General features: G+C 41.3%; 2 protein-coding genes and 1 pseudogene across 5 annotated transcripts; all 3 read right to left on the bottom strand.

The window, feature by feature from the left end:
- Positions 1-618: 618 nt before the first annotated feature.
- On the bottom strand, positions 619-11,762 carry LOC117444874 (uncharacterized). 4 transcript variants are annotated; one of them, XM_034080253.2, is made up of 10 exons: positions 10,596-11,762; positions 9,998-10,081; positions 6,846-6,955; positions 3,757-3,915; positions 3,440-3,582; positions 2,974-3,058; positions 2,711-2,864; positions 1,907-2,048; positions 1,537-1,664; positions 619-1,090 (listed from the first exon to the last, which is right to left on the bottom strand). In XM_034080253.2, the coding sequence occupies exons 2-8, from the start codon at positions 10,062-10,064 to the stop codon at positions 2,005-2,007; spliced, it is 762 nt and encodes a 253-aa protein (XP_033936144.1). In that variant the 5' UTR covers positions 10,065-10,081; positions 10,596-11,762; the 3' UTR covers positions 619-1,090; positions 1,537-1,664; positions 1,907-2,004. The 4 variants fall into 4 exon arrangements, with proteins under 4 accessions (XP_033936144.1, XP_033936143.1, XP_033936146.2 ...); XM_034080252.2 differs by having other exon boundaries at positions 9,998-11,762; XM_034080255.2 differs by lacking the exons at positions 9,998-10,081; positions 10,596-11,762 and adding an exon at positions 9,488-9,681.
- A 198-nt stretch (positions 11,763-11,960) lies between these two features.
- On the bottom strand, positions 11,961-25,226 carry LOC117444875 (organic cation/carnitine transporter 2-like; annotated as a pseudogene).
- LOC139433691 (uncharacterized) lies at positions 16,196-19,796 on the bottom strand. Its single transcript, XM_071202802.1, has 3 exons — positions 19,517-19,796; positions 18,668-18,889; positions 16,196-17,956 (listed from the first exon to the last, which is right to left on the bottom strand). The coding sequence occupies exons 1-3, from the start codon at positions 19,729-19,731 to the stop codon at positions 17,743-17,745; spliced, it is 651 nt and encodes a 216-aa protein (XP_071058903.1). The 5' UTR covers positions 19,732-19,796; the 3' UTR covers positions 16,196-17,742.
- Positions 25,227-26,010: the final 784 nt, after the last annotated feature.

The raw sequence follows: 26,010 nt of genomic DNA, 5'->3' as shown, positions 1-26,010 counted from the left end.
GGCGTATACTGCCGCCCAAAGTCCCCGGCCGGAAGTCCCCGGAGTTGGGGACTGGCTTCAGTAGAAGCTGCTGGGAGTCCCAGCAGCTTCTACACTCTTAAAACGACTGGGTTAAAAACAACCCAATCTGGGTAGTTTCCCAACCCAGCGCTGGTTAAATATTGGACAGAACACACGCTGGGTTAATTTAACCCAACAAATTGGGTTGGTTATTTAACCCAACAAATTGGGTTGGTTATACAAGTTATATTACCAACCCAATTTGTTGGGTTATATAATATTACCCAACAAATTGGGTTGGTTATACAAGTTATATTACCAACCCAATTTGTTGGGTTATATAATATTACCCAACAAATTGGGTTGGTTATATAACCCAATGAAGGGTTCACATTGACTACACTGCTGGGTTTAGTTGTTAATGTATAATTAATTATGAATTATTACTAATTATAATGGGTTGTTCCCTTTTATAATTGACATTTCATTGGCACAACTGATAGTCATCAATTTAACTAAATTATCACATTATCACAATTGTGTGATACATCTTGTTGGCATTTAATCACCTCTGATCCTTCGGTTGTTTTCTTGATCAAATATATTCTCACACCAATGTAACAATAATGATTTATTAAAAGTGAAATCACAGAATCAAAACACATAAAAAAAATAAAATTCCCAGTTCCTCACACAAGGGTTATTGATACAATGTAGAGATGTGGAACAAGAGGGAGAGGAGAGAGAAAGGAAGAGATGGGTGGGGGGGATGCAGGCCAGTCTACTTGCAAGCATGTATTTGCGTTTTCAGGAACTTCACTGCTGGGGAAACAGTTCCCTCGAGTTCATACACAACATTCTGGAAAAATTGCCAAGTAGGCAAACACTGATTTGTATATTGTATGTCAAAGACATAAAAACTCTTAAAACAGGTATCCACAGCTGCGAGAGCCGTCTCAGTCTCAATAGCCTTGCCTGAGATCACAACAAAGGCTTGAGAGCACAGCATCCCATCTTGAAGCAGTAGCACGAACGGGCACGACCTGGACGATTTGGCTTGCTCCAAATACTCCACCATGTTAGTTCCGACCTATGATGAGAAAGAAAAGAAAAAAGATAAGTATTTCTACCGGTGCAGAGAAATTGTCATCAGCTCTCTTCTGAAGCTCTTTCAACCCCCTCCCACCCAATCAGCTGATTTAAGAAAGAAGCGTGACAGCCCTAAATTCAATGGCGTGGTCTTAAACAATTTATTCTGGGTGCGTGGCCAGTCTACTTATGTGTGGTCTGTGGTTTATACATCCCACGTCGATCTGGAGTAACAACGTACACCGAGTTACAACTTGTAAGAATAGTGCTTCATGAAATGAGTATTCTGACAAACGTTAAGCTGTGTCACTCATTCCACGAATACAATCTTTACAAGTTGCCCCTTGTTGTAAAGAGGAATCAGGCTTTCCAACAGTGTAAAAGAATAATTGGAGTCATTTCTATGAATTTATATTTGAATTTCTGTTAAAAAGGTAAATAACTTACAGGCTTAACATCAATGAAGAATCTCTTTGATTCTTCCACACTGGCGCGGACCAATTTTCTGCCCTGTTTATAAACAGGCGGAGGGAGCATGACGGGCAGCAGCATCAGGGCTACTTCTCCCCTGGCATCTGTAGGAGGACAATTATGGGTGTCAATATAGACTTGAATAGTCGTATAATACAATAAAATAAAGTTCCACATCAATCAAATCACCAAAAAAAATGTCTTTCTTGTTTGAGTGTTTTGTTAGTTAAGTTCTTATGTATAGTGCATTTGAGTATCCAGAAAAGCATGATATAAAAACAAACTCATTATTATTAGTAAGGTATTCTTTACATTTGCTAAGTTTGTTATAAAATAACTATCTTACCCAGACTGATCTGTTCCTCTGGCAATGCGAGTTTCCCTTCGCGTTTCGCCAGACGAATGATCTTGTCAGCGTAAAGAGGAACCCACGTTTCGAAGAGTTTAGGTGCAGGCTCTGCGAAGAGGATCGAAAAATCTTGTGCAATCTAAAAGATGGAAACAACTTGAGAAACATGGTCATTTAGACAATATGACAATACACTCACTATTCCTAGTGCATAGTAAAAAAGTACATTTTCCTGACCATAAAGTGATGACGTTTTAAATAGAGGACAAATAAAGATATTGACATAATTCTGGCAAGTTGACAAGACCTATGATGGCTGAGCTCCAATACTTAAAGAAGCAAGGTTAATAAAAGCATGACCAAGATTTAGCCTGTAGGAATCCAAACTCACGAGTAGTGACAATGCATAACAGAATGTGCACACGCTACTGTATGTGCACACATGCGACCCCGGTGATCTCTCAATGTGCTATACACTATTTTCTTATGTCACTGATATGACAGGGTTCCATAGGTTTGAAATGATGCCCACGTGTGCCAACTTCCTTGTATATAAAAGTAGCGAAATCCTCTGAGACAACATTGATGCAGCAATTGAGGCAGTTTCACAGAAAAACAAAATTAATGGAATAACAGCTCTAAAGCCAGAGCAGAATTCTGCACTGAGATTTAAGATGCAGCATTACAGGCTGCATAACAAATATGACGCCACAGAGAATACTTTGTTGCAGAGCCGTCTGTCAGATTACAAATACCACTCTAAACCAGAGGCAAATCTGGGACAGATTTTCATTGCATTACCTGGTATGACTATCCTGCTGGGCACAGTGTCTTGTTCCCTCTGTGGCCTGGGCCCGCGCGAGCTCCTCCTCAACTGCTTCCTGATATTACGGAGTCTTTCTTCTAGGAACCCGGTTGCTGGGTGGTGGGATCGCCCCTTGGCATACCATGTTCCCTGACAAGATATTAAAATAATCCCCATATAAGCCCATGAGCCTAATTTAAAAAAAGAATCAATCTTTTTTTTAGATAGTATTTAGTTTTACTTCACAAAAAGTACTTACAAAACCACTGCCACTGTCATCATTTAAGCAGGGGAATGCATGAATCAAGGCGGAAGCCAGGGCAATTTTCATCACCGCGGTAGGTCTGAAAATGGCCAACATGTACAGATACAATCATTAGACAATAAAACAGTCATCATACTGTAAAAACACTCTAAATGTCAACAAGACAAGTAATAGTATTTGAGAACATTGTGGTCTTAGGCCAGGAGCCCATCTCCTGTGTATGTTGCGTCAGACAGCTTGATGTACACTTACAATCTTAGGACATAGGTCTAACGCCAATATGTCACAGGGACTTACCCCTAACCCTACCCTTGATACTGAAAGCCAAGCAGGGAGGCATCGGTTACCATTTTGAACAGTATTTGGTATGACTTGGCCGGGGATCGAAGTCATGACCTTTCAAAGTCAGGGCGGACACTAATCTAAAAACGAAATCCTCCTTCTGTACATTTTTACTCACGTTTCTCCACATCTTTCAATGAGGTGAGACACCAAAATCCGCACCATGGCCTTTCTTTCCTTTCCTGTGATCAGTTGGTCTGTGTCCAGGCTCTCCACTATAGACCTGCCCTCAGGCACGGCAGAAAGAACAGCACAGATATCCTGAAAGAATACAGACAAAAAGGCAAATAAACTACATGCATTGCTGTTGTCCAGCTCCAGCACTTCCTGGAGGAAGCTCACAGAAAGGTTTCCTGCGCGAGAGCAAAAGCATTTTTTAAGAAATAGCTTATAGAAATAGTAGCTTTTAAGAAATGTTGGGAGACAATGACTTACAAATACTGGAACTATCTGCAGAACAGGCACCATTGTTGCATCAGGCATCTCTGGGTCTGGGTTTGGAAGTGCAGCCATCTCTGGGTTTGCGTTTGCAACTGTGGCAGCTGGCAAATCTGGTGTTGGGAGTGTGGCTGGTGGGCACACAGTATGCCTAACCTGTGCAGGGCAATTATTTACAGCACTCTGAAGCTTTAAACCCCACAGCTCTATTGAAGCTAGTTCAACTGAGTTTAAGAGTTGAACAAGCTTCAATCCACAAGTTTCTTAGGGCGTTATGGGCATCACTTCCTGTCAATTTTATCCAATCAAATCCAATGAGATTCAATGAAATCGACAGGAAGTGATGCCCACAACCCCTAGGAAACGTGTGGATAGAGAACTGTGTAAACTTTAAAGCAGCCCCCCACACCTAGTCTCCACTGAAACTCTTCACCCCCCTACCCTAGCTCTACTTAATCTTTTTCACCCTCCATCAAGCCCCCCCCCCCTGTCAGTTGATTTATTCTAAAATACTCTATAGCGAAGGGAGATGTATAAACAGTCATCATGTTCTCTGTATGATTTCACAGCATGTAATGAATGATGATCAAGTAGTTTACTTGGATCAACAGCTGCAAAAGTTTGAGTCTGGGTCACACTCTATGCATGAAAGTGCCGTTCAAAACCGTTTGTTTCCCACTTCTGTATGACAAACTTAGTTGTTGCTGTGTTTGTCATTTGACCCAGAAGTATGATGGATTTTATAAGCCCAAACTGGGGTTCACCATCTGGGTCGTAGGAGAGGAATACTGTCATGCCTGGTCTGTATTTAGTGCCCTTGAAGGTCACCCAGGCTGGCTCCAAAACCTCACTGAAAACAGGAAAATCTGTTAGATCCTTTTGGATTTCTTTTAATCCGTCTATGGAGGACAGAAAGGTGGTGGACCCTGGGCCGACCTCCGTAGTGTGACTCAACATGGTGCCAGATAGAAAATTATAACATAGGTGCATCTGATGCCGATACGCCATTGTCTTGCACATATTGCGGAAATTGCATGTGATGTGACTGACACGTTTGAAGAAGTTGTGTTTTGCTTCAAACCGCATTGCCCAAAACTGCATCAAGGGTCCCAGTTTTCTGATTGCTCGTGGGTAGTGAACCATGAAGTGGTGCTTTGGACGCAAATGTAATTGAGGAAAAAGTTCAAGGAAGAGGGAGTGATGCTCTTCAATGATCTTGGTCAAAAACAGTGTTGCAGCGATGGTAATAGAGGGAGAGAAGATGAACTCCATGCACAGTAGTAAAAGTAGGAGGAGTTCCCACTCCTTGTTTCCCTCGGGGATCAGGTGGGCGGGGATCAGGTGGGCAGTAGCCTAATAAGGCACCACGTTTGAGCTGCTGACTGCCGCATGGCCCCTTCCGGTCTGCTAAGATCATTTTTGCTAATCAGAGAGGGCTTGTTAGCCTTATCACAAAAGCCATAATCGAAGCTTGTGAGTCTGAAGTTCATTTGGTCAAGTGTGACAAGTTTTTGCTCAATCAGAGTATTCAAGATGAGCTTGACCTCAAGGGGGCCTACTCCTTCTAAAATGTCATGCATAATGTCCGGTGCCACATTGTCAGTTACATGATAAAAAGAGAGGTTGTTGAGCTTGCTGTCTCTCTTCAACCCTGTCTCTGAAAGGCTTGCGATTTCCAGATCTGCCTGATGGGTGTGTATATTACGCAGCTGTGCTGGATCTTCCAATGTCTGATGCTCCGAGATACGTTTATGCACTCTGCACCACCGGCACATATGGTTAGCAGAGAAACTTTTGGAATAACCGAGGATGGCATTTAAGCCTAAATTCTCCCCCACTACTTGGACAAGCGAGAACTTAACAACGCCTTGAAAAGTAGGGGTGTCAACGGGGATGCCTTCTTTCTCTAGAAACTGCAGCTCTGCAACAATGGGGCGCAGGACATCATCAAGACCATATGTTTTTGCATCATCTGATTTGTATACTGCACACAGGAAGTGCGACCGTAAACTTGAGAGCAGATCTGGTGGCAAGCTCTTGATCAGAAAGTAAATGAAGCCTAGCTTGTGTGTTCCAGTCTTTGATCCTAGAGGGTTGACTGTTTCACAGTCATCATTGTACAAAATAAGTGGAATGGAAGTCTCTTTCAGGAAGAGTGGGTGTGTTTTGCAAAACTCCCCATCAAAGACATCCTGAAGGACTCCACCATCTCTTTGCTGCCAATCAAGCATTGCCAGGCATTTCAAGGACCTGTCTTAGAAGGCGTGTAAGTGGAACACGTTGAAACGTGTCAGGAACCGCGACTTGTTTCACAGTGCCGGTGGCAGAGTCCCTTCTCTGGACGTAGGAAACCTCGTCATGATGGAAAGTTTCCTCAACTGGTTCAATGAAGCCTCCTAATTTGACAAAATACTGCATCTGTTTATACTCAGTGTCTAGATCTCGGAAGGGCTCAGCACAGTCTTGGAACTCCACCATTAGTTGGTCTACCTCTGGGATTTGATTATGTCCCAAACTACTGAAAACTGCCAAGGTCCTTGATTGCAGTCTGCCCACAATGTCAGAGATTAAACTAGAGGTCTGCTCAACAAAAAAATGAATGCCGGACAATGTTTGCGAAGGCACAGACCTCAAATGAGCTAAAAAATGTGCTACCCGATCAGTAATGCCCTCTGGCTCAATCTCATCCCACTCCTCAACTTCCTCTGCTGGCTGGCCTTCAGCATTAAGGAACTCAGGCTGGACTGGATCTTGAGCGGGTACACCAAGCACCTCCTCAACATTTTCATGCTGCTGTAAGTGTCTTCGGAAAGATCGCATGTAGTTAAATGTTCTACCGCAGCCAATTTCACAACACTGGAAATAGTTTGCAGCATAATTAACATGATGTACCGCACGTAAATGGATAAAAAGACTTCTCACATCCCCAGGAATTCGAGTTTTACATCTAAAGCAAACATATCCCATGACTCATCTGAATTCTGAACTAAAAGGGCAAGCAGTGAAGGGTAATGTCTGTCTGTCAGTCCGTCCGTCTGAATTTTAATTTAGAACATGGTGAATGTGTATGCAACTGCATAACTTACAAATTCATTATGTTTGTTAATGAATTTTAGCCTCTCGCCTATTCTGGGGATCAAGGTGGTGATGGTGTGAAGATCCAGGTACCCAAAGCTTTCTTCATCAATAGCCTCATCTGAAAGACAGAACACAACATATTACTACGGTGACCATCCATATAAACCACAAGCTCTAGAAAGGTCTAGGACTAAAACTGCAACTCATGAATAGATATTAGGGTCTGGGTGCCATATAATGGATAATAAATTAATCCTATAGTATTAGACAAGGAATATTGAAGCCCATATCCCTTCAGGAAGTAGTGCAGCTGAACACCAGCCATGCATCTGATTTGTGTGGGAACACCCAGTTCAGTTAATCAATTAATCCAATAGTAGACCATACATGGGCAACTGCCGGCCCGGGGGTCACATGCGGCCAGCACCTTAATTTAATGTGGCCCGCAGGTTGATTTGATTTCAGCTGTTACACTGGGTTTTTAATTACTTCAGTCTATACTAGTAGCTTAATGACTTGTATTACAATGGTATGGTCTTTTTTATGTCCAATGTATTTGTATTTAAGTTCATAAAGTTAGCATAAGTATTATTAAATGCATTTGAAATTATTATTAAATGCATTTGAAATTAAGTAAAAAATCTTACTTTTCAGGATTCAAATGAAAAATTAGCAAAAAAATGTAGAACGTGCAACGCTTTTTGAGCTTGGAGATCTCCTATTTTTACTACAGTATATATATGCAATGTGGGTCTCTAGAGAGAGTGTGGAAATATAGTGGCCCTCTCCATCATCAAAGTTGTCCACCCCTAGACAGTAAACTACAGTAAACCACAACAGTAAAGATATTTGTATTTACAAATGTGTCCAATGATTTGTAGGTAATTCTGACTACTCAAGACTCCTGACTTATACATCTTCAAAGGAAGACTGTGTTCATTCTACAATTACATGGGATTAAAGCAACATGTAGTTTTAATTGTATAATACTTCAATTTTATATAAAAGACAGTTTGTTTTCATGTTTTCAAATAAACAAAGTCTTGGCTTTCAGAATATTAAAATTGTTTCGGCAAATTCAGATGATAAATACAACTTTGAAGCTTCGGCATGATTACAAGCGGAGAACGGACTAATGTAACGTCACAGCAAGCATAACAGCAGCCGGTGTTTCTCGTGAGTGTTTCCCCGGTACACAAACGCAATAAACACAAACACACTCGCGAGCTTCCCCCAGACCAGTAATACAAACGAAAATGTGTCTTCGGGTGAATGCGACTGATTTCGATAGAGCAAGTCACATTTGGTTTAGGTACGAAACATACAGTAGAAATACATTGCTTTCAAAATCGCTCTGTGTCGAATCAATAGATTATATTTCGTGACTATAACACGAAATGCCGTGAGTGCTTCATCCTCTGAACACTAGTGATGGGAATTCCGGCTCTTCTTGGTGAGCCGGATCATTTGGCTCACCAAGAAGAGCCGGCTCTTTCGGCTCCCAAACGGCTCTTCAGTTTACCACATATTATACCTTTTAATTAAATGTAGCCATTTTTGACTAATGATTTATATGTGTACACATATATCACTTAAATTATACAAGACATCCTTTGTACTGAAGTATTCAAAAGTAAAAATTACATGTTTAATATAAATGATTTGCTGTGGCCAATTGTTTTCATTGCATTTACAGACCCGTGTAACTCTCTGATACCACCCAATGAATGCATTGACTTGCTTGTAGAACCACGCTACACAAAACAGATAGCAAAACCTATAAAAAAACTATTTAAAAAAAAGGGGCTACTGTATCAACCTATATAAAGTATATAAATATAGTTTTTTTTATATAAAAAAGACTATATAGACCAAAAAGATCCTGCATTTTAGCCATGCCTCATTTCGCTCTATTTGCTCTTTCCAGTGCTGTTTTTGCAGGGGGCTGATTCTGTGAGCTGCAGCTGACCACGCCACCCTGCAGGAGAGGGGAGCATGCTTTGAGATCAGCTGCCTCCGTGTTTTATTCTTATAGAAGTAAGAAGAGAAGTAATGGGGCAGATACCCTCCTTTTTACGCAGCGGTCCAGACATAGACATCATAGCTACGGCGACACATATTCAGTGTGCAGTTCCTTTGGCATTAGGGCAGGGATATCTAGATACTTCCTAAGGTTTGACAAAATGAATTGTGCTACTTTTAAAGCAAGCAACGATGTTTTCAAATCTGTAATCAAAAAGCTCCTCAAAAACACTAAAGAAGCAGTTCCTGCCATTGTTACGTTAGTTCAAACAGTAACAACGGACTACTTTTCTTAGCGGAATTTAAATTTAAATCAATACATAAAACTATTTTTTAAATCAATAAAATCATTTTCTAAATCCATAAAAGCATTTCAATTATTATTGGGAGTCATGTCGTTACTTTGTTGAGAATGTGGCCGTGTAATAAGCGGGATAATGTGCACATTGCATAATGTGCCTTCAAGCCGATCTAGATCCCTCCGCAAAAAAAACAAAAAACCGGCTCGTTTGTCCCGTGCAATTATTATTATCCCTCTATCGAGTTTGCTATTGAGCTCGCAAACGTTAGCTTAAACAAACGTAACATGCAACGTTAGCCTAATCTAAAATGCTCTACTACGGCGTACCTTTCATGTGGCTCGTCAGCGCAGACTCTCGCATCGTTGTGTTTGCAAAATTTGCAGGAGGCTACTCGTGGGCTTGACCCTCGTCTTAGCCATGGCTTTGTCTTCTGCTAGCCAACGCTCGTTGAAACGGCAATGTCCTGGCACACAGTCATCTATCACTCTCATCAGAATGCCCAGGTCACACGTAACACAAACACTTGCAGGTCGCGCGCATAGCGCGGGAAGGTGCAGCGGAGCTGTTTTATGTAGAAGCGAAGCAATTCTTTTCTTTTAATCTAACAAGCGAACTATTCAGTCAGACAGCAATTTATTGTTAAAGTAAAGCATACACATTTTCAAGCACTTTATCTCAATTTCAAGCACCATTCCCAAAATGCAAGCACTTTCCCAACCTTGAAAACACCACGTCAAATTTCAAGCATTTTCAAGGATTTCAAGCACCCGTACGAACCCTGCATAACACAGTACCCATAAAATGAAGGCATGGAGATGACTTATAAATTAGCTTACCTCTGAACCTTTCTATCAGCCCTGGAAGCTGCCACTCAATCAACTTTGAGGTCACAAAATCGTCCATCTATTGTTCGTATCAACCTGAAACATCAACACAAACAGAGTCCATTAAGAAAAAAACATACAATAACATGAAATAAGATTCAGTAGTCCAAACGTCTTTTCACTGTTTTAACATAACGGTTAGGCCTAACGTTAACGTTACCAAAGTTTTAGTCGGCGGTTAAGCTGTGGAAAGCCTGGTGAGCTAGCTAGGTGAGGCCTGCTAGCATGCAGAGGCTAGCTGATTCACCACCACGCTTTCCTCTCCATAACACTCACTTGTGTGATATTGCATTAAAAGCCAAATTGACGAGATAACTAACGTTGTCCTTCTAGCTACAATACATGACACATTTCTCGGGTCATTTCGAGTAACAACAACATAGTGTGTTTGCTACATAGCTAGCCAGCTAACGTGTTAGCTTGTTACTTTGATGCAATGTACACAATAGTGCTCCACGAACTTACATCTTAACAACAATATGATGCTTTATATAATAATATCAAGTCAACTACATGGTAAAACAATGTATATGTAATGTATGTAACAAACCTTGCTTTGAGTCTCCTCTCTTCACTTCAGTGGGACCGTCCGACCAAAACTGTCGTGTTGGAGCGGGAGAGTAGTGGGAGGTGCTTGGTTTCGCGGGTTGTGCAATGCGCATGCGCATGCCCGCACGTCAACCCAATGTGTTGGGTATTCCAAAACAAACCAACACAACTTCATAGAAATTGCAACCCAACAGCTAATAACTCCATACCCAACAGAAATAACCTAGCGAATTGGGTTCTCAGAATACCCATTTCCATCAAAATAACCCAATTAAATTAACCAACAGGCTCAACCTAGTGGTTGGGTTGACAAAACAACCCAACATTTTTAAGAGTGTACTGAAGCCTTCCGAGTAAATCGCCAGAACGCCGACACCTCCTCATCTCCACCGCTCCCATGTTTTATTTTGTGTTGCCATAAGTTAGTCTCTCTGCGTTTCTGCGCTGGGCTAATGCTAATAATGCTAATGCGAGGATAATAAAATGGCGGCTTCACAAAACTTTTTGGGAGTTTTACGGGGCGTGGTTTGCAATTCGCCCAGCCAATCAGGAATATAGCTCTTTTCTCAAAAAAGAGCCGCTCGAAAGTCCCTGCTTTCTAGCAGGGACTTTCGAGGGGGTAAAAAGGTTCGCATGAACTACTTTTAGTACCGGCTCTTTTTGGTGTGAACGCGATCATGAACTAAGTTCGCATGAACCTTTGTGGGAAAAGTACCGCAGTGTGAACGCGGCTAAGGATGTACCGTTGGTGATAACAAGTTTACCCATTATCTCCAGAGCGACAGCCAGCTCTGATAAAGCTGAAACGCAAGAAATGGATAAACAACAGAATAGAATGAAAACAATACCTGCCTCTAAATGATCTACTCTGTGAATTATTAACTGCATTGTTAATATCCCAGGAGGGGGCTGGGTGCCAAGCACAGGGCAATGGGCAAGTTCCTGTTAGTTTCCCTGTCTTATAATCAAGTTCTCCATTTCTTAGCCTCCATGTGTTGCTGACAAGTTTCCCCACTTCCCCCTTTTGCTGAATGGGTTCCTGGTTCAATATATTAGTGATTGACAGTTTTAGTTCCTTTGGAAAGCTTATCTCTCCTGCCAGGGCCCCTCCTGATAAGTGGCATAACTGACAAGGTATAACTGACAAGGTATTCTGAGAGAGTGCGCCCCGAGTGAAAGATGCATACAGGTTATATAGGATCTTGCCAGTTCAACAACATTCCGTCACTTATCAGGAGGGGCCCTGGCAAGATCCTATATAACCTGTATGCATCTTTCACTCGGGGCGCACTCTCTCAGAATACCTTGTGTTCTGTGAGACCTGTGTCTTTGAAGCTTCAAATAAATAACCAGAAAGACAACTCTGTCTGTTTCACCATTTATTGTTTGATATTTCTGACTTGTGTATCTCCACAGTATTGACTAGGTCTAAGATTTCCATAACATTAACTTATCTGTTTTACTGATACTTATTTGGTTGTTGAGTCATTGGTTTTTATTTGACGTGTTTTAGCCTCTTATATTTAATGTTGCCCACTTATTTATTTTCTTGCCTTCCATGCACCATCCCTTTGCTGTTGTAACAACATATTTCCTGCTGAGGAACAAACAATGTTCAATACCCTAGACATAGCTGTCAGGGAAACAATCATAACTATAAACAAGATACCCTTATAGTACTTGTAATGAAAAGATCGCAATGTAGATCAAGTCAGGAAGTTCTCCCAGCAACATTGTTATTATTTGTTGAGTTTTTTATTGCATTTACAGGTTATATATTCCAAAAGTTAAACAAAGATATTGATAACAGATCCAATAGCTTTTTGACAAAGCTGTATGGTGTCACAACAAACATGCCAACTGTGCAACATGTGTCTAGTGAAAATGTTGTGCTTTTCAATGTTGACAATAGCAGTGTTTTAATATTAAAGCTCTGTTTTGATATTTGTCATTTTACACACAATTGACTTTGTTCCAAAATGATTAAGGCCATATTTGTATCATAGTGCTCCTTAATGCTAATTATCATTGTAAAAAATGTCTGTGCTGACCAGTCATATGAAGTATTATGATACTTGACCTTATACATCATGATCTATGATTTTGTGATAAAGCAATCTGAATATTTGTGAGCGCTTGTAAATGTGATAAAAGCCTTCAAACTTTTAAAACTTTGTTCGTAAGGCATTATAGGGAGGCGTGTGGCATAGTGGGTTGTCCGTAGGTGTTGGGATCAGGGGGTCACAGGTTCAAACCCCGCTGCAGTCAGCATGTCGTTGTGTCCCTGAGACACTTCACCCCAAAGTGCTCCTGTGGGGATCGCCCACAGTACTGAGTGTGTGAGTCGCTTTGGATTAAAGCGTCTTACAAGTGACATGTCATGTAATGTAATTATAGACATACAGCAAGTGTTATTAGAACCGTATACAGCAGTATAATATTTATGAATAACTCATTCATGTTTGACAATCAGAGTCTACTTTCCAAATGCACCACAGGTTTCAAAAGTTATTTTCTTGTGATGCATGGGCACTTCATGCTGTAGTGATGAAAGACAACACAAATAAAACAATAATTAGATTTTCAAAAGGAACAAATAAATAGAAATAGACTGATGACACCATCATAACATCCTCTCAGATTGACATGGATAATGACAATGAGGGACGCTGGGTTTTGGTGGTTATATTAAAGGTACCATGAGATTTTTTGATGAAGTTTTCTTTGTTCTAATTCATTGCTATAAGTGAATACATATATTCAAACACTGCTTTCTTGGTATGAATGTGTCAACAAGGACAGTTTAAGTATTGAGAGTGTTTTGCACGTTTCTTTAAATCTAATACTCAGTGTAATTTCTGTGTTTTATAATGTTGATGAAGAAATAGTTAATGCTAGATACCCACCAGGGTTTCCGTTAGCCGGTAATTACCGGTTTTTAGCTGGTAAAATGTATTAAAAACCGGTCAATTCAAAACCTGCCGGTCAAAATGTCTGGTAATAATTAGGGAGGCTCCGATCGATCGGCCGCCGGTCATTATCGGCCGATATTCACTCTTAATAGTTTGATCGGTGCTCTCTATAAAGGCCGATCAGAACTGGATCTGATCGATATGGACATAAACGCGAGGGAAGTGTAACCGGACGCGAGAGAGATCAGATCAGATGCTGAGTCTGACCGAGACACCAGCTCTGCATAATCACCTGAAGCCCCGCCCTCTGTTTAGCGAGCTGCAGGAGAAACTGACGTGCTGTCAGGAGAGAGAGAGGGGAAAAGAGAGGATCCGTTTCTCCCGTGTTATTATTCAAATGTAATGTACACTTTTGAATAATGTACGTTATCTACTACAAGTAGTTTGTTTGAATGTAATAATTATGTTGTTTGTGGAATCATTTATTGAAAAATGAATCTGAATTTTTCGATCTGTTACGATTATAACCTGAAGCAATATAAAAATGAGCCCGTGAACTGAGTTTTAAACTGAAGCATATCTGCTCATAGTCCGGTAATTACCTGCTAACGGAAACTCTGCTACACAACTCTTATTATTATTATTGAAATAAATTCTGCCCGGACATTTGACCGGCGAGAAAAAATCCTAGCGGAAACCCTGATACCCACCTTTCTCTCTTTTGCATTTGCTGAATAGTTTGAGGTAGAGGTTTTCCAAAACTTTCCGGCAGGTAAAGAGCTGCAAAGGCAGAGACAACAGCCAGAGTCCCCAGTATGATATAAGGCAGGTACTCAAAAGATTCCCCTGAATAAGGAGAAGGCAAAATCAGGAAGAGGAAGATCCGGGGTCCGACACATGTGCACTATAAACATGTACAGGATGTGAAATCAGAGCATCCTAAATATTGAAATGCCAGCTTATCTTCACAAATTCAATATGTTAAGATAGGATCACACAAATATCTACTATGAAGACGAGTTGACTCACTCAGCTGTAACAAAAAAGGAGCAAGGCAGCTTCCTATTCTGGAAACAGTAATGCAAACGCCTTCCGCTGTGTTCCTGAGCACTGTTGGGTAAAGCTCTGCAGTGTAGGCGTACATCAGGGATGTACCGCTGGTGATAACAAGTTTACCCAGCATCTCCAGAGCGACAGCCAGCTCTGATAAAGCTGAAACGCAAGAAATGGATTAACAACAGTGTTTTTTATCAAATGTTCTCCTTTGCTTGAGTGACTCCAAAGCTTTATTCAAGTCCTCCTCTTTCTCTTAGCAATTATTCCACTTACAAAGCCTTCTTAAAAAGGAACTCTCTCTCTCACTATATATATATATATATATCAAATTAACACCAAACCAAAATGTGCACATTTGGTGCTCGTAATATCAAGAATTATGGTTTTAAATTCTAAGTGATGGCACGAGAAGTAAGTGGGAGGGAAGTGACCCCTAAGTCCCTTTCTTAATTCGGCATCATTTCTGGTTTGATCCCAAGAAAATCTCTCAATGAGGAAAAAGAAGGCCAGCCGGGTCCAGATGTATGTCTCCCCCTCTCATCATGTAATGTAAAATAGACGAGCTAACAGCGTTAGCCTGGAGTCAGATGGAATATTTGGAGTGCAGTTTACTTTGATAATGAGAACATTACCAGGATATATCTAATGACAACATTTCCATCCAGCTTCACCACGTCTTCACCATGAGCCTGAGTGATCAGAGGGTTCTGTGCTGTGGAGGACGCTCGACCTTGTTCCTGTGCTTAAGACGCCGCGTCCCAGTGGCTACTCTCATTGCACATTGTTACTCTTACCTCCTATGTTTGTATAAATAGTTATTGACTTTAGTCCAATATGGTGCACATGTAATAAAACATAACTTCCCCCCGGAATAAATGAAGCATTCTGATTGATTGATTGAACTGCTTACTTCAGGCACCAGTTGAATGAGAAACAGAGACACTCCACCAAGGAGTAAGATAAAGATGACAGAGAGTCGACGTGGGAAGGTATTTCAGTGCCAGCAGCAGGACATGTAGGCTGGTACCTCTGCAAGCTGCTGAGAGGAAGCAGCTGATGTAGGGGTTAGCATGAAGCCGGGATGTGTTCAGGGACAGGCCATAGTACCCAATACTCAAAGAGAACCTGGACATACACAGACCGAGAGATGTTTGTTATTAGGTTATGAATATATTCAAAATGTATGATCCAATATGGTTATAGAGAGCTTTGTCAAATGGGGCAACTTCAATCATTAAAGCTCAATATGATCAAACCAAGGAGCAGGTTGTGAAAAAGAAACCCATTGTAGGAAGTTGTAGCCATGACAGTAGACATTGCTACAGATATAGATGTTGCAGCTAATGTTACGAGTTTATGTTGTGATTTTTTAGTCTACCAACCACTAAAAAGGACTTAAAGAGCCTGTGACAGCCACCCAACAACTGTTGTGCAATGAAATAGTGGGCTACTAGTAATCTCGATACCGTTTCGATAAATATCAATAATTTCGAACATCGCGGGGAAATTCCTTCGACTCATTTTGAGGTTTGGGGGGAAGCCGGAAGTGACGTCAATGCGGGAACGTTTCACTGTGCAGCGTGAGATCCAAACACGGACAAAGTGTGTTGTCATCAGTAAGAATGGTTCGACGATGCGTTGTGTCTGGGTGTTCCAATACAGCAAATGACGAACTAAACATCAGCATCCATAGCTTTCCCACAGATGTCAAGCGTCAGCGCACATGGGAGAAAAACGTGCAGAACACAAGGACACAATCCATGGCAGGCTGGAGGGGAGGGAGTCCCACAAGAAATGGCTGGAACCATGCGAGTGGTTTTTTTCCCAAATGTAATATATAATTAGCATATACTATATACAAATCCTGAACTGTAAATATACATGGCTACACATTTTAAGTTACTGATAATGGATCAATATAATCAGTTGCCAGTAATCAGCAACAATTGTTTGTGCAGTCCCAAAACAGAAATGTTAGGGACCAAAGAAAATAAATATGAGGGATTGTTTTCTGTTAGGTTATATATAATATGGGATCAAAGGTATCCAAAATGGCAAACAGTCGTATTAAAACAGGTTCTTGTATTTAAATACAACCTCATCATTTTGTAGTGGTATGTAAATATGATATATGCAAGTTTCCATAGGGTAAACTTTTAAAAATATTTTTCAGCATCCAAGGCAGCAGTCAAATTGGAGACGCTGGTGTGCAACAAAACCCTGTGTAACGACATTTTGAAGCTATCTGGGGCTGCCAAACATCAGCAGTGGAGGGATTCCACAGCCTCCTTATCCAGTTTGCGCCGAAGATGCATGTCTTCTCCTACACAGGAATGCTTTGTCGGTAAGTTTATCACCATTGATCCGGCTTGCAGCGTTTTAAAAATAACCATGAGGTCTAGCAATAATACATATTTTATATGAACTAGCCCTTGAGAAACTTCATTGACAAGAGGCTGGATTGAAATGAAATATCGAAGTATTTTGCAAATGTATGTTAAATTCTGTTTTAAAAGTAACACAGGTACACATGCTTATAAGAATTGTAAAAAGGAAGGAAGCCCCCCCCTCCCAGTTTGTATGAATCCCAGTAATAAACAAATATTAAGACATAATTATGCTCCAATTCTTATTGCAGGATACTGATTGCAGCCCTCCACTTCAATGAAAATGCCAACCGGGTACAAGGTGTGACAAAGGCTGGGGAAGCCATGTATAGCATCAAGTACCCAAAGGGTAGAAAGGGAGCAGCAGTACTTCGCAGAGTGTTGGAAAGTCCAACCTATGGTGAGTGAAATTTGTAATAATGTAATAAAGAAAAAGTAAAGACAACATGATGTGGTTGCCATGCACATTGTATCAGTGACATTCTGTAACATACAGCCTTGTAACATTACCAATTCCTTCCGCAGACAGAGAGAATGCATTAAGGCATTTGTGCATTTAGTAAGGTTTGCACAGTGATGGGCATGACTATTGTGAAGTGACGCAAGAATCAATTACAAAATTGCAACAGCATGTCTTGAACTATTTCAATTGGCACTTGCAGAATATGCCCAAGAACTCCTGGCAGAAGTAGTGAAGGAGTGCACAGACAAGGAGAATGTTGAGGCAGAGTTCGCAGTGGAACCAGTGATTGTGCCACCCCCACTTTGTGCCGAGTTCCCACATCCCGAGAAATCAGACTTTGTGAAGCAACACCTCAGTCGCTTCAAGAAATAAATTAGGTTCATCAGGTTCTGGCTGTGGCTCTTGAAATCCCTGGTAGTCGGGTGATGGGAAGGTATCACGGATCTTCACCACGACACAGGCAGGCAGTGGTACCCTGATTTGCTTGCCGAGGTATCCCCAGCACCATCGTACCAATTGGCGGTAGGCAGTGTAGCGTCGACGTCTGTAGGGAAAAACATAGGGAGAGTGAGTTATTAGCTTTAATATGCATTACATTACGAAGTGTAAGATGTTCATATCTGTAAAATAGTTTTGTGATGTGTGTTACGTGCCATAGTGGGTGCTGGTGTTTGTGTGTGTGTGTGTTTCTCTCTCTCCATGATTCTCTCCAGGTGCAGCCTCTCCCCCAGGTGCTCCCAATCACCAATCAGGACCTCCATAAAGGACCTGAGGAAGGCTGCAGTGGCCCGCTCCCCTTCTCCTCTGGCTGCATGTGTGAGATGTGCTCCTGTGTACCTTGTTTAATGTAGTCACTTTCTGTTTAAAGAAAGTTGTTATAGTTTATTTTGCAAGTTGGCTGGTGAGCCCTTTCTCTTTGTTTAATTAAAAGTCCATCTTGTGGCTTCACAAACCGGTTTCCTCTCCTTTTTCTCTTGCCCGGTTGTTTTTGTGTTTTGTTACTTCTCTGTGGTTCCCCTAGTCCAGTAGGGAACGTAACATGTGGCAAATATAATAAGTACTATGGCAAATGCTCACAAAAGTGACAGTGAAAGATGTCTGTTACCACTTGAAGTAGTAATGTTTCAGTGGGCAAGCTAAAATCTGTAGTGGTATTGTCATCAGTGTACATGGTCGCCTACTTGCATCAATATGGTATGAACTGTGTATAGTATTTGCACATCAGAAGTTTAATTTGTTGTCAGATTATACATACTCGTGTGGGGATTTGTTGAGGTGGCCATGGTTCTGCTTGTAGTATGAATAGGCCACGTCCAGCACATATTCATTTAGGCAGACTGCCTCAAATCCAGGGTGCTGTGTGATGCAGGACCCCCCATGGTTGCCATTGAGTGCCTGGACCTTTGCCAGCTCTCTGCAGCATATACACTCCTGTACTGTTTCCAGGTCGTCTGCTCTGCAGCATTCACACGTGCACCTTGAAAACAACAGTTGTATTTTTAGAAATGCTGCATGAATTGTAATAAACATCAGTAAAATGTGGTATATTGTGTGTGATAAAAATCATTGTAAACATGATTCATCACATATTTGCTGTTTGTAATTTACCACATCTTTATTTTATTAACATGCATTAATTAATAGGAAGCCAACAATTAATTGTTGCCTAATGGAATATATTTTACTCCAGAAGCTATAGATTAGCAGGGGAAATATAATTATTATGCACAATTTGTAGACTACCCCATTCAATCAATCAATGTTTATTTATATAGCCCAATATCACAAATGTTACATTTGTCTCAGTGGTCTTCACAGTGTGTACAGAATATCAGTATGACAATACGACACCCTCTGTCCTTAGACCCTCTGTCCTCAGACCCTCTGTCCTTAGACCCTCACATCGCACAAGGAAAAACTTCCGAAGAAAACCCACAGTTTAAAGGGAACATGGGAGAAACCTCAGGGAGAGCAACAGAGGAGGGATCCCTCTCCCAGGACGGACAGACGTGCAATAGATGCCGTGTGTAAATTGAAAAGATAATACATTTGCAACATAGGTAGTCCAACCCCATTGGCTCCGTAAATAAAATAGTTTACAAACCATTCCACATTGTTCAGGCGTTGTAGATCGAGAGGTATCTGGCGATCGTCGGGCGGGTTGTCACCTCCACTGTCCGACTCGGAGTTCGTTTCACCCGATTCAGAGGCATATGGTTCGAATCGGTAGGGCATATAGCCAATATCGTCTACAATGTCATCATGAGTATCACTTTCCGATCCTTCAGCCTCATATGAGCTCTCAGACACGTTCAACATTAAACTGTCATCGCTGTCTGAGCTTGCTGCTGTGTGCGCCGTCGTGCGTTTACATCTGACTGTATATATATAAAGGTTTACATGCAGAAGCTGGGATCCTGGACGGTGCAGCTGGAGCGCTGTGCCCGCAATGACGTCACGCGTAATTTGGCGGGACTTGAAGAATCCCCGAGAAGATCCAGAAAATGTCAACATTGAAGGCAGATTAATGGTTATCAAAGTACAAATATTCAAAATCAGTTCAGTAACGGTTTTCAAGGGGACAATATGTACTCAAATTGATGGGTTTGGATGATGGGGGAAAACCGTGTCACAGGCTCTTTAAGCCCACATAGCATCATTCTTCCATTTGCACACACAATAAAACACAAACACTAATGGCAAGAGCTGAAATGCCAGATGCCAACCTACTCATCAGGACCGTTTAAGGGCCAAGTGCTTTGGAGGAGCCGAGGAGTTGTACCTGCATTCCAACTGTGGGTATGAATTTAGATCTCATTATCTTTCTTAATCAGACATCAATCTGTAAGAATCATCTGCTAAACTACTTTAATAGGTATGCCGGTGTGATCTAAAATTCAATATGATGGCTGGGGAGTTGTAATAAAGAACACTACTCATCACAGTAATGTGATCACTTCTTCTGCTAATGCATTACCTATTGAGTACATTCTGCTGTCTTTCCCCAACTGCTTCTGTTTACCAAGGAGCTTCACTTGGAGGTTTGGGACCAACTACTAGGAGTTACAAGTTCAGCAAAAAGGACATGAACCCTGTTCAGAGTGCATACTCACCACACCAGGCAGAGAATGACAGTCGTGCTTCTGACGCTTTGTGTCTTCACCAGGCTGATAACATTCAGGTGTTCCTGAGGGTCATCATCAACATATAAAAGTATCAGTTTTACCAGCAGCTAGTTATGTTTTAGCCAGTCTGTAACCTACCACTTTGGTGAAAAAGTAAAAATGTCGAACTGTAGGAAAAATAGCTATGACATTTGAAAAAGGACTGCTCTTTACAGAATAAATAGTACTATTAAAGTTGGCCTTAAGCATATCAATTGGCTCCTGTGTCTTCACAATCAGGGTTCGAGTTACGTGGGAGCCAATGGGAGCTGAGCTCCCATAAGGAGGGGCCTGAGCTCCCACGGACCCAGTGAAATCAAACATCTGTGGGGGTCGCTAATATACATTAACAACCTTTATTTTGATCACAAATAATGCATTTTTCAATGTAATGAGTATTATTTATGTTAACGAGGTAAATAGGCAAACAAAACAATGTTTTCCAAAAGAACTACGCATCGTATTCTCTCTTGAATGACAATATGCCTGCACTTCACCTCTAACGTGCGCAATAAAATATTGCGCAATCTATGCCTGTGAGGCTGTGAACGTGCTGCGCGCGCCCGAAGAATGAACCGTTATATCAACACACATTCAAATATATTGACAAGATACACACATACATACTACGAGTACCGTAGGCTATCAGACGATTACCATGCCGCCCAAAAAAAGGCCACTGCCGCCGACGGGGTCTACAAGCTAGTTTTGGTTTTCTCACAAAGAAACAAAAAACAGCTTTTGACAACCAAAATGCACCTGCTAGCGTGACAGCTAGCACTAACCTTGCTGCTACGGAGGATGCCGTCTTTGCTGCTGAAAACAGACCACTTTGGGCTATTTTATCTGCGCACAGGTATGTGCGTGTCTGTCTGTCTGTCTGTCTGTCTGTCTGTCTGTCTGTCTGTCTGTCTGTCTGTCTGTCTGTCTGTGTGTCTGTGTGTGTGTGTGTGTGTGTGTGTGTGTGTGTGTGTGTTGGACCACGTAATTAGCAGTGAAGTCAGTCTCTCTCTCTCGTTTTATCTGCGAGAGCTAATTTTTGTATGTTCTTTAATTGGTATAGCTCTTACGTTGTTATTGATTGTGTACGAGTTCATGTGTTTGAGCATGCGCAGTCGGTCCTAAGTTGTGGAGAGAGTAAAACGTAATAAACGGAGTGCGCTGTTTGTGACGCTCCACAAGTACAGAGTTCCTGAGTTTTTGTAATTATCTTTGAAGCCCTAACACATCAGGACACTAATTGTATTATTTGCAAGGGTGTGCAATATATACCATCAGTTGGAGTCTGCCACCCCCAAGGTGCGCAATCATTATTGCGCAATCTATGCCTGTGACTGCGTGCATGCGCGTGCAGGCCGCAGGCATGCGTTAGTTTTAAAGACCCCCATAGCTCAGTTTATATCTCGAACCCTGTTCACAATCACTATTCAAGTCCGACTCACTTGTGCACTGTAATCTTTAAAGATGACCGTTGGAGCCTCAACTCTGTTTGTCTTAGCCGCCTTTCTCACTATGGCCTCGGCCTCCTCCACTCTTCCCTGAGAGAGCAGCCAGCGAGGAGACTCCGGGATAAACCTTCCTCAGCATTAAAGACAGAAAAAAAGTTACCCATGGGTTTAACATATAAAACAAAAAAGGAAGATTAAGTTAGATATTTTTAGGGAAATAACCAAATTGTTGTTACCCTCTCCTGACATTTTGCCGTTATAAGTACAACTTACCACCAGAAAGGGATGTAGAGCACGCCAGGTAGAGAGATAGCTAACAAGAGAGATTTCCAGTCCCTTAAAAAAAAAGCTACGAGAGGCAGAATCATGTAGCCAATGGCATAGCCCAGACACCACACCCCATAGATGAGAATATGACCCGAACATCGCCAGTCAATATCTCAGTGCCTGTAGACAAAGAGAAATGTATGATGGAAACAAGATGTACACGGCAAATATATGCATATCATTCAGAATCAGACATGTCTTTAAATAGTACTTTTCTTTGTTACAAGAGCATTTACCCAAAACAAAACCAGATACATAGTTGGATATCTGTCCCAAACCATTGAAGAAAATGAGGATGGTGAAAACCGTCCAAGAAGGTGAAAAAGCTTGACAGAAGGAAAAAGTTGTCTGAACTGCCATGGTGGTGAACAAAACAGGCTTTCTTCCAAACCTAGAGTGAGAAATCCAGATGATAGAATACAAATTATACAAAATAACATACTAAATATAAACGAGAAATGTTTCATCAACTGTATGCATTATGTACCAACATAAAATGTAATACTGAGGAAAACGCCTGTTGGATTTGTAGATTTCTGTACCTGTCTGAGAGCTGTCCTGAGATGAAGGATCCAACAAGAAATCCCAGGAAGCAAGCTGTGGAGGTGAACGGTTGCTTCCACTGATCACTGCACACCAGGTCAAACTGGAATATCCATACATGAAAATGTATCAATGAATACAATGACCAAAGGAATCCATGTCAAAAACAACCTGATGAATACAAGTACAATATTCAGTAGCTGACTAGGATGCTATACTTAACAGCTCCGTGATAGAATGGTTATCTGTTTGAATGTATAACCATTTTGTCAAAGCTGCAAATGGTAGTATGTGAATGTGCATGGTGTGGGGGAAACTGCTGTGTAGCAATGCAGGAGGAGTCACCGACTCAAAAGGAGACACGGGGAGAGCTGGAGCTTTGACGTCAAACACTGATGGCTTTATTTAGGAGCTTCGGCCGGAGAATTCACAAAACAAGGCCAAGAGCCAGAGGTTCTGACTTCACGGTAGAGTTGCCACGTCAAATCTGAAGAACTCACCAGAACTACCCCAGACCCATGTGTTTAGCTAGTTCAGAGAGAATAATCAACATAGAATCATAACACCTCTATCAGCTGACGCCAACAGGCAGGAGCAGGGAGACAGAACCCTGAGAGCACAGCAGCCAAGGTTACAGGTGCGTGTGCTCAGTCAGGACAGTTCGAACTGATGAACTGGGTCAAAGTTATGGGCCTTGGAAAATATTTCCCCAACACATGGTATTTGTAGAATTGTATCCTTTTATCAAAGGAATTCTCTGTCATAGCATAGGAAATGAAGAAAAACAACAGCTCAAACATCCTTTAAACAGGATTAACTGGGAACATGTTATTCTTATCACCCATTAATCAGTTTAAACAGGTTATTATTTTACATTTTGAATGGCCTTTCCAGCTTCCCTTGGTGAGTTCAGCCCATCTTTTTTTAAATTAGCATATAGTCTTATGAGAACATGACTAGCCCTTCATATGTGTACAGAGATCACCTTGTAACTTGTCACCTATTTAGTCCATAGATCTAAAATTCTAGAAATGTTAGGAATAGAGTCTGCTCTCTACAGCTGAAACTATAGGGACACACACCTCAGAGACCAGAGTAGACTGGTAGATGTCTTTGCTGTAGCTCCACCCGTCCACACAGCCCTCCTGCTCCAGGTCGGTGAGGTTGACGTCCCTGCCAGGAATGAAGCCCTGAGCAGAGAGGTTTCTGACCACATCCAGCCTGTACCTGCTGCATCTGCTCTGCTCCCGTTTCCCATTCACCACCTAACAGTCACATTAACGTTATTACTGTTATAAGCAAACATGTAATCAAAACAAACCTACCCATGTCAAGTGTGGTGCCATACCGTGTAATAAAAGAGTAGTATTTTTATACTTTTTACTCACTACATTTATTTTACAGACTTAGTTACTGGTCACTTTGCAGATTTAGTTTTAAATTAATATATGTTATTATAGGTTAAGTTAGCCAGTGTGTGTATAAGACAATTCAAATAAACCCCACCTTTACCAAGTCCAACGTTGAAGTTATGAACATATCAATACATGAATAATGATAATACAATTATATAAACTATATGGTGCTTATTTGTGTCATTCTGTATGGAGGAGTACTTTTACTTTTGGTACTAAGAGTATATTTTGATGCTAATTCTTCTGTAGCTTCACTGAATGCAGCCCTGCAGAGTATTTGTATTTGTTTACTTCAGTAAATCATCCGATTTATTTTTCCACCCCTGGATTCAACATTATGGCATTGACAACCGTGTCCTTGCATGACCTTTTCCACCACAGTCCAAAGTATAGAGACTAACTGATCACTTGATTCCTTTAACTGTTTACAGCAGACTCGTAAAAAAAAAACATGCTGCACATCTGAACAAAAGACAAACAAACAAACAAATTAACATTTCGTTTCTGGTTTGGCTAGTGTAAGAATTCATAATGAGGGAATAAAACGGCTACATTCTTCATATTTGTATTACCTCTATCGGGATGATTGCATCGCGCCAATCTTGAGTCAGGTTTTCCTCAGGAATCAGGCAGTGGTGTCTGGGAATGTCTGTCAGGAAGACAACAGAGAAAGCGCCCAATCCATTGGGCACGATGCTGGCACAGAGCAGGAAGAAGACAACCTGCTGGAAACGTCCCCACTGACCCAGAAAAGCAGTGGACTCATCGTAATCCTTCATAGCCTGAGTATTAAAGGTGGGGTTGGTACGTTTCAGAAACCGGCTCGAGTGCACTCAAATTTGAAGTACACAGCCGAAAAGAATCCGCCCCTTCCTTCAGACTTCCTTACAGAGCACCTCCTCCAACACACATGAACTCGCACATGACTTAGGTTGGCTATATAGTCAATAGAGTCGAGATGGGTCTGTCTGCAGACCGCAGCAAGGAGGCGTTTCCTATAGGGGCGTTTCCTAACTTTTTTTATCCAGCTGCTTTTATAAATCCTCGCAGAAGAAGTCATTGTTCTAGTGATGGGAATTCCGGCTCTTCTTGCTGAGCCGGATCATTTGGCTCACCAAGAAGAGCCGGCTCTTTCGGCACCCAAAGGGCTCTTCAGTTTACCACATATTATACCTTTTAATTAAATCAAATGTAGCGCTGTTTTGACTAATTATTTATATGTGTACACATATATCACTTAAATTATTCAAGACATCCTTTGTACTAAAGTATTCAAAAGTAAAAATTACATGTTTAATATAAATTATTTGCTGTGGCCAATTGTTTTCATTGCATTTACAGACCCGTGTAACTCTGATACCACCCAATGAATGCATTGACTTGCTTGTAGAACCACGCTACACAAAACAGATGGCAACACCTATAAAAACTATTTAAAAAAGGGGCTACTGTATCAACCTATATAAAGTATATAAATATAGTTTTTCTCCCTGCAGGAGAGGGGAGCGTGCTTTGAGATCAACTGCTAGGCTGCAGCGGGGAGAAGAGGGGGACACAAAGTAGGAAGAGAAGTAATGGGTCAGAAACCCTCCTTTTTACGCAGCGGTCCAGACATAGACATCATAGCTACGGCGACATAGTTGCCAGTTTCTTTTGGCATTAGGGCAGGGATATCTTTCAAGGTTTGACATAAATGAATTG

Source organism: Pseudochaenichthys georgianus, unplaced genomic scaffold (genome assembly GCF_902827115.2).
Source record: "Pseudochaenichthys georgianus unplaced genomic scaffold, fPseGeo1.2 scaffold_971_arrow_ctg1, whole genome shotgun sequence".
Classification (NCBI taxonomy): Eukaryota; Metazoa; Chordata; class Actinopteri; order Perciformes; family Channichthyidae; genus Pseudochaenichthys; species Pseudochaenichthys georgianus.
This window is presented reverse-complemented; position numbering and strand designations above follow the sequence as displayed.

What these genes read in the sequence shown, in the direction of transcription:
- LOC117444874 (XM_034080252.2), bottom strand. Translation starts at nt 10,064, where the DNA reads ATGGACGATTTTGTGACCTCAAAGTTGATTGAGTGGCAGCTTCCAGGG. An exon ending in TTAACAAACATAATGAATTT is followed by an intron (nt 3,916 to 6,845) that starts GTAAGTTATGCA and finishes TGCCCTGCACAG; the next exon opens with GTTAGGCATACTGTGTGCCC. An exon ending in ATGACAGTGGCAGTGGTTTT is followed by an intron (nt 2,865 to 2,973) that starts GTAAGTACTTTT and finishes ATATCTTGTCAG; the next exon opens with GGAACATGGTATGCCAAGGG.
- LOC139433691 (XM_071202802.1), bottom strand. Translation starts at nt 19,731, where the DNA reads ATGTTGAACGTGTCTGAGAGCTCATATGAGGCTGAAGGATCGGAAAGT. An exon ending in CGCCTGAACAATGTGGAATG is followed by an intron (nt 18,890 to 19,516) that starts GTTTGTAAACTA and finishes GTTGTTTTCAAG; the next exon opens with GTGCACGTGTGAATGCTGCA. An exon ending in CTCAACAAATCCCCACACGA is followed by an intron (nt 17,957 to 18,667) that starts GTATGTATAATC and finishes TTTTCCCTACAG; the next exon opens with ACGTCGACGCTACACTGCCT.